Raw genomic sequence first — 16,729 nt, 5'->3', positions numbered from 1 at the left:
CGCCATCTTGTCTCCGCGGCCTCCCCCCGCTAGGGGGCGCCCGCGGGCGGGAGGAAGGCGGTGGTGGTGGTGGAGGGGGGAGGGAGCGGGGGGGGGGGGGAGCTCAGCCAATCAGCTGGCGGCTTTTCGGCGGGAAGCACGGAGCGGCCGGAAGCTGAGCGCTCCTCTTCCGGCGGGCGGCCAGGCGCCATGTTGGAGGCGGAGCGGCCGCTGCGGCTGCTGGCGCTGCACGGCTACCGCCAGAGCGGGCGCCGCTTCCACCAGCGCACCGGGGCCCTGCGCAAAGCCCTGAGGGGCCGCGCCGAGCTCGTGACCTTCGACGCCCCTCACCTGGTGCCGGGAGGCGGCGAGGAAGACGGCGGTGATGGCGGCGACCCCCCCCGCGGCTGGTGGTTCTCCAGGCCCGGCGCCTTTGAGGCGGCTGAGGCGGCTGAGGAGCCGGCGGGGCTGGCTGAGGCGCTGAGAGCCGTGGAGGAGGCGATGGCGAAGCTGGGGCCTTTCGACGGGCTGCTGGGCTTCAGCCAAGGCGCGGCGCTGGCCGCTATGGTGTGCGCCTTGAGGGCCCGGGGCGACCCCCGCTTCCCCGTGGCTTTCGCCGTGCTGGTGGCCGGCTTCGTCAGCCGCTCCCCGGCCCACGGCCACTTCTACCAGGAGCCCATCGCCCTGCCCACGCTGCACGTGGTGGGAGAGGCCGACGCCGTCATCGCCGCCCCTCTCAGCATGGAGCTGGCGCGGAGCTTCGTGGAGCCCGTCGTCCTCACACACCCCGGCGGACACTTCGTCCCCGTGGGTGCGCCGCAGAAGAAAGCCTACCTGGACTTCTTGGGGCGATTCCGTGCGGGGCAGGGGGAGGTTGAGCCATCGGGGGCTGGAGCTGTGTGATGGCAGCGCCTGGGAATAAACGGGGCTGCAGCCGGGTGCATGCAGCTCGCTGTATTTCCCCACGCTCCATAAGGGTTAGAGGGGTCCTCGCCACCTCTCCGTGCTCATATCGCGAAGGAGCGCGGTGTCGGCTCTTCGTTACCCCCTTTTGTCACTCTGTTGGTTATGGTGACGTGGAGGTTGAGGACATGAGGGGGTCTGGGTGTGTACCGGGGGCTCTCAGGGTTGGGAACGGCCGCTCCGAAACCCAGCCTCAGCTCAGCCAAAGGAATTGAGCAGCTGCAGAGCACGCGGCCCTGGTGGCTTTATATTCCAAGCGTTTGTGTTCTGAACGTCCCGTGCAAAAGATATTAAAGCAGCTTTCGGGTGGGCTGGGTGTGGATAAAGCTCCTCTCTGGCAGCGCAGGGGCTGGTGAGCGTTTCCCTCGTCGGAATTAAAGTTCAGTGCTGGTTCAGCTGGTGTGAGCTGAGCGCTGTCGTGTCTTCTATGCAGAATGCCTCGAAGGAGGAAAAAAATAACGCCATTGCTACGTTTCTGGCTTTGCTGTTTTCACACCGAAATCTGCTGTTATTGCTCTGATTGGAGGCGTCCTGCTTGGCTCTCCTGAGCCCGTGCACACAGCAGGGCCTCGCTGCCGGCTCCTTTCCTCCGTGGTGCCCCGCAACCTGCTCAGTAAAGAGAGGCAGCTGATGAAACAGCTTCGTTTGCCCTCAGGGTTGCTGTTTTGGGGCTGTTTTCCCGTTTTTTTGTGCAGAATGGTGTGGGCACGGCGGTGCTGGCTGGGGCAGGAGGTTCCCTCTTGGCTCCGTGTGCTCCTGGAGCTCCCCGGGGCTGGCTGTGGGGTGCGGATGAGGTGACAGAAGCTGTCCCAGTGCTCAGCCAGCTGCAAACAGCCCTGGGAACCACCGCGGGGTAAAGCCAACCAAGCAGAAGCGAGCAGCTTGAGCTCGTGTGGGGTTTGCTTTCTGGTTTGCCACCACTTTATGCACCACAGATGGCATCAGGAGACCTGAAAGGCACGGGGGGGGCTCCGTGGCTGCCTCACAGAGCTCTGCAGGGGTGGCGTGAGGCTTTGGGGTGCCCCTCACCCCACATCCACCACCTCAGGGCCTGTTTAGGGCAGGATTTCGCAGCTTTTTGCCCCGCAGGGACTGAAGGAGCGGGCAAACGGCTGCGGGGAGAGGCAGCTCTCTCCCTGCTGCCCTTTTAGCCCCTTCCTGAGCGATGGAAGCAGCGGGGCCTTCATCCCCCGGCCCTACTGTGCCCGGCCAGCCCCGGCGTGAGCGGCTTTAATTATTGCAGAGCTCTCCGGGGCGGCACGGTGCGGAGGAGGAGGCGCTGCAGCGGTTGCTGCCCGCACTGCGGCCCCGCAGCCGCTCACCCTGCGCCTCCTCCGAGGAGGCAGTGCTGCAATTTGGGGCCGTTTAGGGCCGGGGAAGGACCCGAGGGTGCGCGGCGAGCGGGCAGCAAGGGGCCCGTGGCTTTCGGGCAGCTCCCACGGGGACGTTGAGGTGGGCTCGGAGGGATGGGGGAGGCTTTTTGGGGGGCTGCAGCACCGGCCCCCTGCTCCCGGAGCTTGACAAACGTCGTTTTTTCGGGTGTCCTCTGCCAGAGCTCGGAGAAAAAAACAACCCCGGGGAGAGCCGAGGTGCGTGCGGGCGCTGAGGGAGGGCAGCGGCTCCCTGCGGGGTGGGGGCCGCTTTTTTCTCCACGCAGCTCAGCCCCCAGCCCCCGCCACGCACCTTTCGTGTCCCGCTGCGGTTCCTGGGCCCTGCGGGGAAGGAAACAAACGGCGAGTTGAGCATTTTTTTCCCCAAAACCGCGTTTGGGGCGGGTGGTGACACCACCCTGGGGCACGAGGTGGCTCTGGGGACACCGGGGTCTCAGCAGGGGGACATTCCCCCCCCCTAATGTCCCTTTGAGCATCTCCCGGTGCCACCACAGCGCTGCCACCCCCCTGAGCGAGTTCCCCACGGCTCCCCACAAGGACCCCATTACCCGAACGGGACGCGGGGGGGGGTGGGAAGATCCCCCCCACCCCAATCCCTCCCCGCCTCACCCGCAGAAGCTTCCAGTTGTGGCTGAGTCACTGCTGCTGCGGCTCCTTCCCCGCTTGTTTTCGGTGGAAGTTTTCCATGGAAACCCACGCCGGGCCGGGAGAAACGCGGCTGAATCACAGCCGAGGGGGGGGGGACAGCGGCCACCACGCTGCTTTTTGGGGGCAGCACCCCCCCCGTGCGCCCCCACACCCAGCCGGGAGCGGGTCACGGCACGGCCGTCAACCCTACAGCTGTTTTTTTTAGGGCCGTGCGCTCTCCGTGGAGAAATCCCAGCCCGGCAAGGATCCCACCTGCAGCGCGGAGGCAGAAAAATCCCAAATCCTCGGCCGTGGGCTCCTTGGGGTTGGCCTTACCCCGTGCAGGCCGTGCCCCCGGCCGCTGTAGGGTGGGATTTCTGTGGGGTCCACGGCGCCGTCCCGATGTAGGGACAGCTCGGGGCCGTGCTGTGAGGTGACGGCGGAGCTCCACGGTGTTTGGGACGTGCTCTGGAAGAAAATCTGAGGCCGAGGGGTGAGGGGGGACCTCGGCCTGGGGGGTGACAGCAGCACCAGGGGACAAAAGGGACCCAGGGGACAGAGGGGCCATGGGCCCTGCCCCCTGCCCCCTCACCTGGGGTCGTGCTTTGGATTTTGGGCCCCAAATTCTATGGGGCCATGGACGTGGTGGTGCCCCCACCCCCAGCACCCGCACGGAGGGATCCCGCAGTGGCCAGGGGAGGGTTCTGGGGACACGGGGCACCCCGCTGGGAGGGGGGGCAAACCCCCCCAAACCCCAATCAGGGAGGCAGCGCAGGGTCCCCCCCCCACCACCACCTTCCCCTTTTGGGGTTTCTTTTTTTTGGGATGCCATTGGGGAACCTCAACCTGTAGAGCCCCTATATGGGGGGGGCACGTCCCCAATTTTCCCCCTGGAAGCCCCCCCCCCTTATCCCCGTCCGCGCTCAGTCCCCGCAGTACTGGGCCACGCTCCACTCCCGGGGACCCCCCCCACAACTCCTGGACCCCAAAAAACCTCCAGGACCCCCCCAAACCTCCGTGCCCCCCCCCCTCAATCCCCTTTCCCCCCCCGGCTCCATCTCCCGGTGCCGTTGGGGGGGACGCTGGATGGCGGGGGGGGGGATCCCCGAGCTCCCCGCAGCGGCCGGACAGGTGAGGGGGGAAAAAGGGAATTTGGGGGGGTTGGGGAATGGGATGGGGGGATTTTTTTTTTTTTTGGGGGGGGGGGTCTCCGCCGTTCCCGGTGCCCAGGAGGAGCCGCTCCGCGCCCGCCCCCCCGAACAGTAAGAGTTGATGTGCGGCGAGCTGCACCCTGCATGTGAGCTCCTACTGCCGCGGGGGGCGGGCTGTGCCCGACGGGACCCCCCCCCCACAGCCCCCACGGGACCCTCGAGCCCCGGGAGGTCGGGAGGGGGGGGAGTTATGGGGTCGGGGGGTTGGGTTATGGGGTCGGGAGGGGGTTTTGGGGGGGCCGCTGGTGCCGCGCTGCGAGTGCGCCGGGCCCCGGCGACCATGGCTGTAGACTGTTACCCCCCCAGCAGCACAGTAACAATCTAAAGCCACGGTCGCCCGAGCGACGTCGGGGGGCGTTGTGGGGTCGGGGGGGGTCGGTTATAGGGTCCTGGGGTGGTTTATAGGGTCGTGGGAGGGGTTATAGGGTCGGGGAGGGAGGGGGATTCAGCCGGTGCCTTGGAGACACCGACCAGGCGAGCGCCCCCGGCCCACGCCGCGGGGTGGGGAGGAAAAAAAAGTGTGGGGGGATCCTCGGTAGCATCCTCCCCCCCAAGACCCCCGCCCCAAATTCCCAGCGCCCTCCCGCCGGCCCCACGCGTGTCCGCCCCCCCCGCCGTGGGGTCGGGCCCACCCCTACCTGGGCTGCAGCGGGGGTGTGTCCGCCTGTGTTTGGGGGGTTTGGGGGGGGAGCTCGGTGTCTGCGGAGGGGGGAAAGAGAAAGCGGGGGTCAAACGGGCACCGGGACACCCCCTCCCAGCCGGTGCCCCCCCCCCTTAAAAAAAATAATAATTAATAACAATAATAATTAACAATAAATTAACCAACCCCATCCCTCGGCGGCGCGGAGCTCCTAGGGCCGCCCCGACGGCTCAGCACTCGGGACAGCTCCCGGCTGCCCCCAACCCTAAAGAAACCCCCCCGGGGGGGGTCTCTCCGTGTCTCCCCCGTGTGTCCCCCCCCCCCCCGTGCCCCGACGGTGGCGGTGCCGAGGGTCATGCTTCAGTAGCCATGACTGTAGACTGTTACTGGCCCGGCCGTACGCAGCAGTAAGCAGTCTAGAGCCAAGGTGCCGATGCGCTGACTCGGGCTTTCCTCGACGGGGGGGGGGTCTCCAGGCTCCTCCGACGGCCGGGGTGAAAGCGCCCGAGCTGTTTGTGGGGGGGGGAAGCCGAACGACCCGCTGGGGGGGGGGTTATAAACGGGGGATAAGGCCGTGGGGAGGGGTGGGAAAGGGGATGGGGAGTGGGGTTTGGAGGGGGCCCCGTCGGGGCGCGCTGCGGAGAGAGGGGGAGGGGGTGGGGGAAAAAATGGGGGGGGCACCCGCAGCACGAGGCGGGGGGGGGGGAGGACACACACACACACACACACACACACACACACACTGCAAAGCTGGACGGGGGTTTAATGGAGGGGGGGGGGAAAGAAGCGGCCGGGTCCCCCCCCCCCCACCCTCCCCCCTCCTCCTCTCCGTGCGCCCCCCCGGGGCGGCTCCGCGCACAGCGCCCGCCCCCGCGCCCCGCCCCCGCCGCACGTGGGGCTGCGCCAGGCGGCCCCGCGCCCCCCCCGCCAGCCGCAGAGCCCCCCCCCAGCACCGGACACCCCCCCCCAGGACCCTGACACCCCCCCCTACACCCCCCTCATCCCTTTTACCCCCCCCCCATCCCCACCCCCACAACCCCCCCGACGGGCAGTGCAGCTCCCTGCGCCCCCCTTTTCCCTGCGCTCCCCCCCCCCAAACCCCCCCCGGCTCGGTCCCTGCTTACCTGGAGGGTGTTGGGGGGGGTTTGGGGGGGTCCATCCCTGCCTCTTTCCTTACCTCACCCCACCACCCCCCCCCCCCTCCCCAAAAAAAAAAACACCCCCCTGGTCCCGGAGCATCCCGGCCCGGTGGGCGGTGGCGGTGCTGCGCTGTCCGCAGAGCGCGGGGCTTTTATAGGGTCGGGCTCGTAGTAACGGGGATCTCGGGCTCATTCATAGAAAAGCAGCAACCTACACAATGACGTGAGCGCTACGTCAGCGAGGAAATTTAGGGAACGGGAAGACGCTACTATTTATATCGGCCCGGGGGGGGGCAGGGGGCTGGGGGGGGGGCGAGGAGGAGGAGGAGGAGGAGGAGGAGGAAGGTAGCGGCCCGCAGGTGGGTTTGGGGAGAAGGGGGGTGGATTGGGTCCTATAGGGACCCCCCCCATCCATCTTCCCCATCCCTCCTCCTGCAGCCTGGGGGGGGGGCTGTGCGCCCCTCCGGGGGGGGTCCCAGCACCCCAATGGGTGTCACCCCCCCCCTCCCCGACCCCATCTCCCAGACCCCCCCCTCCTCCAATGGTGCCCCCCCCCCCAGCCCTGCTGCTGGCGATGTGTGGGGCTGCTGTTTGGGGTAAAGGGGGGTGCACAAGGCCCCAGGGGTGCCCCCCCGGAGGGTCTTGGAGGGGGGGTGCCCAAACCCACCCAAAATAAAGCCCTGGCAGCACCCACCCCACTGTCCTGGCTGCCCCCCACCGTGAGCCCCCCGCAGGGCCTGGAGGGGGGGGGGCTGTGAGCACCCATGGGTGCCAGCCCCATGCCCTGCAGGAGGCTGGGGCAGCACTAAGTGTTTGTGGTTTGTTTTTTTTTTTTGGGGGGGGTCCTTTAGATGTCCCTACCCCCCCAAAAGCTGCCCCACTGCAGCACGCTGTTACCCTGACCCCCCCTTCTCCAGCCTCGCAGGGAGCACGGTGCACGTTCCCAATGGGGCTGAACACCCCAAAAACATTTTATTTTTTGAGGGGGGGGCCACGATTGGACAGGCTGGGGCTTCACATCCCCAATTCCACCCCCCACACACACCCCACACACATCCTAAACTTCCCCCAGGCTGAGCCTACAGCCGGGTGGGGACGCGGTGGGGCTGGTTTTGGGGTGTGTAGGACTTTTCCCCGGTGGCTCCCCAGGACGGGGCCCCCCCCCCCCCTCTTTATCCCCCCCCCCCGATTCCTGCCGGAGCCTTCTGACCTCACTGTGCTCTGGCGGAGCATCATAGCGGTCGCCACGGCAACAGCGGCGTTGTCATTGACAGCAGCAGCCGCCGCTGCGCAGGGCCGCACGCTGCCACGACCCCCCCCCCAAAATAAAAAAAATTAAAAAAAAAAAACAAACCCACCTCCCCCGCTTACACCCCCAAACAGCCCCCCCTCCCTCCCGCTCCCCTCCTCCGCAATCCATTCAGCGGCTTCACATCCCCAAAAACCCTCCTCAACCACCCCCCCCGGAACCCTCTCTCCTATAAATGAGGGACCCCCACAGTGCGTGTGCCCCCCTCCCTTGTAATTTTTTTAACCCCCCCCCCCCGTCGGGGATGGGAGCAGCAGCGCCCGCCCCGTCGGGGCTCTCCGTTTGGAGGCGCCGCTGCCGCAGCGCTCCCCGCCGCAGCCGTGACTCAGCCCCGGGGATTAGTCAGCACCGGGGCCGGCCCACCGGCACCGGCTGCGGCAGCGCCTCCCCCGGAGCACCGCCACCCCCTCCGGGACCGGGGGGGGGCCGCATTTTTCCCCCGCACCCCCCCCCCCACCCCACTCCAGCCCACGGTCCCCCGACGCGCGCTCCGTGCGCCCCGTGGGAAGGAGCGGGGTGGGGGATGAAGTCTTGTCCCCCCCCCCCAAAATGTCCCCGAGGGGGGTGTTGGTGGCGGGGGGGGGCGTCCCGGAGCGTGGCCCGTTGCTTGCCATCTCGTGGGCTTTGTAGGTTCTGTCCCCCCCCTCCCTCCCCGCCCTATAACCACCGCGGTCCCGTCGGGGGCGCCTCCCCATGGATAGGGGCGCAGGGGGGGAGCAGCGCGTGGGGAGCTTGTAAGGGGGGGGGGGACCCCAAAGTGCGGCATCGTGGGTAAAAAGGAGGGGGGCTGGCACGAGAAGGGGTCCTCACCGCCTTGAGCATCGCCCTACAAGGTGTTCCAAATGCCCCATGGAGCATCGCCCCAAAGGGAAGGGGTCCCATCGCCCTGCCAAGAATCACCCGCACAATGTGTCCTGCTCCACGGAGCATCACCCCCAAAAGGAAGGGGTCCCATCGCCTTGATGAACGTCGCCCCCACAAGGCATCCTACTATATCCCATAGAGCATCACCCCAGAGGGAAGGGATCCCATCACCTTGCTGAGCATCACCCTAAAGGGAAGGGGTCCCATTGCCCTGCCAAGCATCACCCCACAATGTGTACTGCTGCCCCACGGAGCATAACCCCAAAAGATAGGGGTCCCATCACCCTGCAATGTATCCTACTGCTCCTCGGAGTGTCACTCCAAATGGATGGGGTCCCATCGCCCCACTGAGCATTGCCCCAAAGGGAAGGGGATCCCATTACCCCGCTAAGCATCACCCCACAATGTGTCCTACTGCCCCATGGAGCATCACCCCAAAGGGAAGGGGGTCCCATCAACTTGCTGAGCATCACCCCACAGCGAAGGGCTCCTGAGGGTCACCCTGCAGGGCCAGGATCCCATTGCCCCATTTCGCAGCACCCCACAAGGAAGGGATCCCACTGAGCCATCACCTTGCAGGGATGGGGCCCCCTTGTTTATCCCAGCATCACCCCAGAAAAAAAGGGGTCCCATTGCCCCAACGAGCACCCCACAGAGGCACCCCACAATTAGGGTGCTGTGGCTCTGCCCTTCCTGCTCCCAGAAATAAAGATCCCATGCTTTTGGGGTGCACCGGGCACGTTAGGAACACCTGGTGGGGCTCGGCTCGGCCACGAGGCAGCCCCAAACCCACAGCTCCCCCACTGGGAGCTGCTCATCACCGTCACGAGTTTCCCGGCCTCAGCCTGGCGATGCCGGGGGGGGGTTCTCTCAGCCCCCCTACGAGGGCCAGGGCCTAGGCGGGGGCCACGCAGGGGGGGCTGCCGTGCCCCCGGCACCGCCGGCGAAATGAAGTGCGAGCTGCCAGCGGGGGCTCCAGGCTCCTGGCGGTGCCGGATGCGGCCCGGCTGGCCAAGGCGCCCTAATGGAACACATGTGTGTGGGCTTCGGGGAGAGGCTGCGCTGGGAAACAGGGCCCTGCGGAGACCGGGGGGCTGTATCCTGTCCAAAAGCCCAGGTCCCACATGAAGCCAGGCATGCGAGCGCGATCCAAACCACAGCTGGATTTGAACCGAATCTCCCAGCATCTGGGCTAATTTGCTGCGCCGTGATTGATCGTGGGGAGGGGGCACGGGGCGGGAGACGCTCCAGCGCAGACCTCCCAACAGAGCCAATGACTTCAGCAGAGCTGTTTCCAATCTGCTCAGCACATTGAGGCGAAAATGCCCCTTTTCCTGCGCGCTCCTGGGCGCCCGCGCTGCCTCCTCCCGCAGCCACTCGTGCAAGGATGCGGCCGGGGGGACAGGAGGGGTCCTTCAGTGCGCCCCCCCCCCCCCCCGCCTCCTCACTCCCCACCTGCCCCAGCCCCTGGGCGATGGGTGAGGAGGCGCAGAGGGTGGGGAGGTTGCAGGTTCCGCGCTCCCTGCTCCGGGTTTGTGCCCCGGGGGCTCAGCATCACTCAGCAGGTAGCTGGGGCAGCCCTGGGTCCCGGCCGGCCCCCGGGGGGGGGGAGCTGTCTGGGAGCCGCTGGGCTGCCGTGATTTATGCAGCTCAGCCCCGTAAATTACCCGGACGGAGCCCGCGGGAGCCATCGCTCACAGCGACGTCCAGAGCTCCCTGCCAGAACCTGAAACACTTCCAGCCGTTAATTGAACAGGAAAAAAAAAAAAAAAGAAAAAAAAAAAAGGAAAAAAAAAAAAAGGAGGGAATTAGTGCCCGGGGAGCTGAGATTAAACCCCGGCTCTGCACCGACGTTTGTTCGCCTTCGTCCCGCTCCCAGCATCCTGGCGGTGCGAGCCCACGATGGGGACCGGGGAGGGATTTGGGGTGCGGGGTCCTCCCCTGCGCCGTGCCCGCTGCAGGGTCCCCTCGGGCCGTGCCCCCGTGCCCAGGTCCCGGGGTGGTGGCCCCAGCCCGAGCGGGGCGTCCCGGCTCCGTGGGTGCCCGTGGCCGAGCTGCCGGTGATGTTGACCCCCCCGAGGGCGTTTTTGGGGAGCAGCCACACGCGTGGCAGTGCCCGTCCCCAAATTCGTCCCCGAGCACCAAATTCGCGCTGGGGACAGCGCCGAGGCCACCACTGCGGGGCCCCAGCGCCAGCTCCTGCTCCCCAAGAGCCCAGGGGTGAGACCCCCAAAATCGGGGAGGGGGGAGTGGCCGATGCTGGGGGCAACCAGCCCTGGCGGTGGGGTGCCCCCAGCCCCCCTGGAGGTGCCGCGGCCGTGGAAGCTGCGGCCCCGGGGCTTGCGCAAGCGGCTGCGGCCGTGAGAAAGGAGAAGCGAAAGAGCGAAGCGAGAGGCAGCGCCTGCGGTCGGGGGCAGCCGGGCTGCGCCCCCCCCCCCGGCCCAGCAAGCAGATATTTCGGTGCGGAAGGAGGCGGGGGGGGGGGACACGAGGTGAGGGTGTTGCCCCCTCCCTCCCCCCGCTCCTCCTCTCCCCGCCCCGCCGCAGCCCCCCCGGCCCACCCCAAGCCGCCACCGCTGCTGCCGCACATCTGGGCGCCAGGGCTGTGCCCCCCCCCCCTTCGTGCTCCCCCCCCTCCATCAGCGGCAAATCAGGGCCGGCTGAGCTCCCCCCCCACACCCCGGCACCCCCCCCCGACGGCTTTTCCTTGCGGGGCGCCCCTGAGAAAGGAAGAAGAAGGCGAAGGGGGGTCACGTCGAGGTGTCCCACCGGGGGCCACCCTTCCTTCCAAGGCAGCACCGGAGGTGGCGGGGGGGGGGGACAGCGGGGGAGCACCCCCCCCCTTAATAAAAAAAAAAACAACAACCACCCTCCACCCTCCTCCCCAAAACCCAGCCCCGCCGCCACCACGGGACGCCCCGTCGGGGCGGCCGCGCACCTGCACGGGGAGGAGCCGCGGGTGTCCCCCCCCCCCCCCTCCACTCCCCTGCGTCCCCTCCTTCCCCTCCCGGTCCCCCCCCCCCCCCCTCCCCCCCCCCCCTCCCCAGGCCCTTTCCGAGCCCCGACGGCGGGGGCGGAGCGCGGCGGGGGCCGCTAGATGGCGCCCCACGAACGGAGCCGGGCCGCGGGCAGGGAGGCAGCGGCGGCGCCGGGGGAGCCGCGGGGTAGGTGCCGTCGGGGCGCTGCGGCCGCGCCGTCGGGGCTCACCTGGTGATGGGAAGGGAAAAAGGGGAGCCCGGGAGAGGACCCAGAGAAAGGGAACGGGGGTCGGGAGACCACCCCCGGGGGGATTCACCTCGGTGGGTCCGGGTAAAGAGGGTCCCCCCCATCCCTTCCCTTTGCGCCCCCCGAGGAGCGGGAGCCCCGAAGGGGCGGTGGAAGCGGGCGGGAGGCGGCGCCGCCGTTTCTCCCGCTCCCGCCGGGGCGGAGGGGGAAAGAGGGCTCGGAGAAAGGAGGAGGAGGAGGAGGAGAAGAAGGAGGAGGAGGAGGAGGAGGAGGAGGAGGAGGGGGGGGGGGGCCCGGCTTTGGCGTGCCCCGCCCGGGGAGGGGAGGAGGAAACCTCCCGCCGTCCCTTTAACAGCCAGCGGCGCTGCGCGGAGTTCAGGCCGGGGTCAGGGGGAGTTCGCAGCCCGGGTTTCACCTCCGAGCTGGCGGCGCCGGGAGCCCCGAGGAGCCGCCGCCGCCGCCGCCGCCCGCTCCGAGGGGCGCACGGGCGGCCGGGAGCGCCGGGCATGGAGCGGCGGCGGCGGGCGGAGGGCAGCGCCCGGCGGCGCCCCCCCCGGGGCTGAGCCATGAGAGTCCACCGAGACCTCGGCTGGTTGGCGGAGGCCACCGGACGCCCAGGTAAAAAAAAAAAAAAAAAAAAAAATTAAAAAAAGGGGAAAAAAAAAAAAAAAAAACGGCCCCGTTCGGCGGCACCCACCGCGGCGGGGAGAGGGGAGGGGAGGGGGGGACCGGCACCGGAGGGGAGGCGGGGAGGGGAGGTCCCGGTCTCTCCCCCCCACACCCTGCATCCCCCTCACCCCCCCGCCCCGCGCCCCCCTCTCCTCTCTCCCCGGCCGTCCCCCCGCTCACCTCGCGGGGGGCGGGGGGGGGAAAGGAAACGGGGGCGGGGGGCGCCGGGGGCACGGCCGGCCGCCTCCCGGGACCGGGGCGCATAAGAGCCGGGGAGGCGCCGCGGGGAGCCGGGGCAGCGGCGCGGCGCAGGTAACGGCGAGAGGCGGCCCCGGGGGGGCGGGCGGGCCCCGCTCCGCTTTTCCCCGCTGCTCGGGGGGGCACCGGGTCGGGCATTTTTCCTCCCCCCTCCCTCCACTTCCCTCCGTACCCCCCGTCCATCTCCTCCGGTGGGGCCGGCAGGTGGGAGCTGGGGGCCGGGGCGCTGCCGGGGCGGCGGGGCCGGGGCGCGGCGCGGTGCTGGAAGCTGCCGCGGGTGATGTCACTTTCTCCAAAAATGCCTCCGGGGGTTTTAACCCCCTTCCCCGCCCCCCCGGCCGGCGAGAAACGAGCCCCGATATAAGCGGTGGCAACGGGCGAGGCGGCGCGCAGAGCGGCCGGGACGCGGCGGCGAGAGAGGGGCCGGGGCTGGGGCTGGGGCTGGGGTTGGGGCCGAGCCCCCCCGGACCCCCGAGGTGCTGGCTGAGCCCCCCCCCTCAATCCACGCGTGGGCTGAGCCCCCCGACGTGGTGGCCGAGCTCCCCCCCACACCCCTAAACCCGTGGGCCGTGCGCCCGAGCGGGGGCGCGCGGGGCCGGCGGCGGAGAGCTGACGGGGGCCGTGTGTTGCAGGGCGGCGGGCGAGGAGCGCGATGCTGGACGCCATGGAGGTGCCGAGCCACTCGCGGCAGCTGCTGCTGCAGCTGAACACGCAGCGCACCAAGGGCTTCCTGTGCGACGTGATCATCGTGGTGCAGAACGCGCTCTTCCGCGCGCACAAGAACATCCTGGCGGCCAGCAGCGCCTACCTCAAGTCGCTGGTGGTGCACGACAACCTGCTCAACCTGGACCACGAGATGGTGAGCCCCGGCATCTTCCGCCTCATCCTCGACTTCATCTACACCGGCCGCCTGGCCGAGTGCGAGCCGGGAGGCGAGCAGAGCCTGGGCGCCGTGCTGGCCGCCGCCAGCTACCTCCAGATCCCCGGCCTGGTGGCGCTTTGCAAGAAGAAGCTGAAGCGCAGCGGCAAGTACTGCCACCTGCGCGGGGGCTACGCGCCCTACAAGCTGGGCCGGGGGCTGCGCGCCGCCACGCCGGTCATCCAGGCCTGCTACTCGGGGACGCCGCGGCCCGTGGACCTGCCGCCCGTGGAGCCGGCGGCGCCGCTCAACACGCAGTGCGGGGAGCTCTACGCCTCGGCCTCGCAGGGCACCCCCCTGCACCCCCACGGGCTGTGCCCGCCCGAGCGCCACTGCTCGCCGCCCTGCGGCCTCGACCTCTCCAAGAAGAGCCCCACCGGCCCCTCCGCCCAGCTCCTGCCCACCGACCGCCTGCTGCCCGGCGAGCCCCGCGAGCCCTCGCTGCCCCCGCGGCACGACAGCCCCCCGGTCAGCGCCGGCCTCCTGGCCGGCCACCCCGCCTCCTACAAGGACTCGCCGCCGGGCGGAGAGCCGGGGGGGCACCCTCACGCCGCCGACCCCTTCCGCAGCACGCCGCCCTGCGCCGAGCCCCCCCTGCCCCGCGGCGATGGGCGCGAGCTGATGTACCGCTGGATGAAGCACGAGCCCCTGGGCCCCTACCTGGACGAGGGGGAGGCGGAGAAGGAGCTGGAGCGGGAGGAAAAGGCCGAGTCGCCGCCCGCGGCGCCACAGCCCCGGTACCCCAGCGTGGAGAGCAACGACCTGGAGCCTGATAACAGCACGAGCGAGGACACGGGCAGCAGCGAGGGGCCCTCGCCCGGCGACGCGCTGGACCGCTACTGCAACCACCTGGGCTACGAGCCGGAGAGCCTGGGCGACAACCTGTACGTCTGCATCCCCTGCGGCAAGGGCTTCCCCAGCTCCGAGCAGCTCAACGCCCACGTGGAGGCCCACAACGAAGAGGAGCTGTATCACAAGGCGGCGGCGGAGCAGGCCGTGCCCTTCCTGGACAAGGGTGGCCCGGGGCTGGGTGACATCCTGCGGCCCTACCGCTGCTCGTCCTGCGACAAGTCCTACAAGGACCCGGCCACGCTGCGGCAGCACGAGAAGACGCACTGGCTGACGCGGCCGTACCCCTGCACCATCTGTGGCAAGAAGTTCACGCAGCGCGGCACCATGACCCGCCACATGCGCAGCCACCTCGGCCTCAAGCCCTTCGCCTGCGACGCCTGCGGGATGCGCTTCACGCGCCAGTACCGCCTGACCGAGCACATGCGCATCCACTCGGGCGAGAAGCCCTACGAGTGCCAGGTGTGCGGCGGGAAGTTCGCCCAGCAGCGCAACCTCATCAGCCACATGAAGATGCACGCGGCCGGCCCCGATGGCAAAGCCAAGCTGGACTTCCCCGACAGCGTCTACGCCATGGCCCGGCTCACCGCCGACCAGCTGGGGCTCAAGCAGGAGAAGGCGGCCGAGCTGCTCTCCCACACCTCGCACTTCCTCAGCGACCCCAAGGCCATGGAGAGCCTCTACCCGTTGGCCAAGTTCACGGCCGAGCACCTGGGGCTGAGCCAGGACAAGGCGGCCGAGGTGCTGGCGCAGGCTCCGCACCTCCACGCCGACGCCGCCCGGACCATAGAGCGCTACTCGCCCCCCTAGCGCCCGCCGGGGGCCGCACCGGCCCGGCCGGGGGGCCCGTGGGGTTCCCCGTGCTCCTGCCTCCCCGCATGGAGCTGGGGGGCGGAGGTGGCGGGTGCTCGGCCCCCGGCGCTGCCGCCGGCCCCGGAGAACTCGCTCGTAGCAGAAGGTCCCATGAGAGCTGCCCCGGGCCGGCTGGATGGCGTGTCCTGCGAAGAGCGCCGGGCGCCCCAGCTCGCCTGGGAGCAGCCGATAATTCAGGGACTGCCCTCGTGGCTCGGCCGCCCCCCTCGCCGCCACCGCCGGGCCCCGCGGCGGCTCCCGGGACTGGGGCGGGAGGCGAAGCACAAGCTGTGACGCCGGGCTGAGCCTCGAGGCTTTGGAGGACATGAGCCCGCTCCTTACCTCGGGGCCGTCCCCGTCTCTACCCCCACCCCGGGGTGACGGGGACGCCCTCGGCAGCCCCCCGGCCCCGCGGCGGGACCCGCCGGAGCTCGGCTCTGCTGCGACGGGACCCGGACTGTGCCGCCTCGACCGCCGCGGGCCCGTGAGTAGCTGATCCATCGCAGCCGCAGCGATGCCTCCGAGCTGCCGGCGGCCTCCGGGAGCGGCGAGCAAGGCGGGGAGGTGCACGCCGGCCTCCCCCCGGGGAGCTCGGGGATGGACGGACTGACGGAGGGGCCCGAAGGGTTTCGTGGGGTGGGAGGGAAGGCGGCCGGGTCCGTGCCGTGGCCGTGGCCGTGGCCGGGCGATGCTCTTGGATCCGGAGTGGCACTGACCTCCCAGCCCTGACCCCGCGGCTCGGCGGCCACCCCGCGTTTTTGGGAGGTGGGGCAGGGCCTGTCACAGACTGAGCCCCTGCGCCCTGCCCCAGCAGGCGCCTCGCCATCAGGGATGCCCGGGGCCCCGTGGGGCTGCGGGACCCGCGGGGGCAGCCGGGGAGCCGCCGTCCTGGGGGGTGGGGGGCGAGCCCGGCGGCCGCTCACCTCTTTTTGCCAAAGATCCCCGTCCCCAGCACAGCTGGGTCGGGTCGGGTTTGGGGGGGAGCCCGGGCCAGGAGTTTATGACAAAGACAAAGCGCTCGGGTTTGTCAGCTACGCGGACGTGGGCAGGGGAGGCGCGGGGCCACGGGAAGGGGCCGGGGGGGGGCCGGGAGCTGCATGGGGAGAGCCGAGCGTGGCCCCGGGGAGGGAGGCGCGGAGCTGCCCCGGGCTGGGCTGCACTGACAGGGGGCCGAGCCCCCACGGGGTACCCCCGCTGCCCCAGCACCCCTCTCGTGCCTTCTGTTTGGTGCCCCCCTCCGAGTCCGGACCCCCTCCCCTTACCCCTGGCCCGGGCCACGACCCCTCTGCCTGGGGCTAATGTGAAGCTTCTCCCCTCCCCGCGCCCCCTCCTCTCCTTTGCACACGAGGCCCCGGGGCAGTGACCGGCCCCAGCCTCGCAGCCACTGTGCCTTAGCCTGCGCTGGCTGCTCCTGCCCGTGGTGCACCCCTCGGCCCCCCCCTCGGTCCCCATTCCCAGCTGGGGACGGGCAGGGGGAGCCTGGTTGGGTCCCTGCCGGGCTGCCCGGGTCCCCCTGGGGCTCGCCAGCACCCGGCTGGAGCTGCCGTGGGGCACCCGTGCCCCGTTCAGGGGGGGCCAAGCACCGGCAGCAGCTGCACCCAAAGCACAGCTGGAAGCGCCCCGCGGGGCCGCCGGCCGGGTCTGTATCACGTCCGATTTGTACACGGGCTCCTCGCCCTTTTTTCTATAGTCGAAACGGAACGAGCAATAAAGTGACATTAACACGCAAAGCCTCGCGTCCTTCTCTGCCGCGTGGGGCTGGGATGGGGACCTGGGATGTGCCCGCGGAGCTGCCCCACAGCCGGGGGGCATGGGGCTGTGGGAGGGAGGTGAG

At 69.5% G+C, this 16,729-nt stretch overlaps 2 protein-coding genes across 3 annotated transcripts; both read left to right on the top strand.

Moving 5' to 3' along the window:
* Window positions 1–37: 37 nt before the first annotated feature.
* On the top strand, window positions 38–1,337 carry OVCA2 (OVCA2 serine hydrolase domain containing). The gene has a single exon (XM_068655874.1). The coding sequence runs from the start codon at window positions 190–192 to the stop codon at window positions 880–882; it is 693 nt and encodes a 230-aa protein (XP_068511975.1). The 5' UTR covers window positions 38–189; the 3' UTR covers window positions 883–1,337.
* A 10,372-nt stretch (window positions 1,338–11,709) lies between these two features.
* HIC1 (HIC ZBTB transcriptional repressor 1) lies at window positions 11,710–16,625 on the top strand. Of its 2 annotated transcripts, none has more exons than XM_068656171.1 (2): window positions 11,710–11,966; window positions 12,908–16,625. In XM_068656171.1, exons 1-2 carry the CDS (start codon window positions 11,915–11,917, stop codon window positions 14,851–14,853), a joined length of 1,998 nt encoding a protein of 665 aa, XP_068512272.1. In that variant the 5' UTR covers window positions 11,710–11,914; the 3' UTR covers window positions 14,854–16,625. The 2 variants fall into 2 exon arrangements, with proteins under 2 accessions (XP_068512272.1, XP_068512273.1); XM_068656172.1 differs by lacking the exon at window positions 11,710–11,966 and adding an exon at window positions 12,306–12,329.
* Window positions 16,626–16,729: the final 104 nt, after the last annotated feature.

This window comes from Anas acuta, chromosome 19 (genome assembly GCF_963932015.1).
Source record: "Anas acuta chromosome 19, bAnaAcu1.1, whole genome shotgun sequence".
Classification (NCBI taxonomy): Eukaryota; Metazoa; Chordata; class Aves; order Anseriformes; family Anatidae; genus Anas; species Anas acuta.
This window is presented reverse-complemented; position numbering and strand designations above follow the sequence as displayed.

Bases quoted from the DNA above. Each gene is read 5' to 3' on its own strand.
- HIC1 (XM_068656171.1), top strand. From the start codon at position 11,915: ATGAGAGTCCACCGAGACCTCGGCTGGTTGGCGGAGGCCACCGGACGC. The intron at 11,967-12,907 runs GTAAAAAAAAAA...CGTGTGTTGCAG, and splicing joins GGAGGCCACCGGACGCCCAG to GGCGGCGGGCGAGGAGCGCG.
- OVCA2 (XM_068655874.1), top strand. From the start codon at position 190: ATGTTGGAGGCGGAGCGGCCGCTGCGGCTGCTGGCGCTGCACGGCTAC.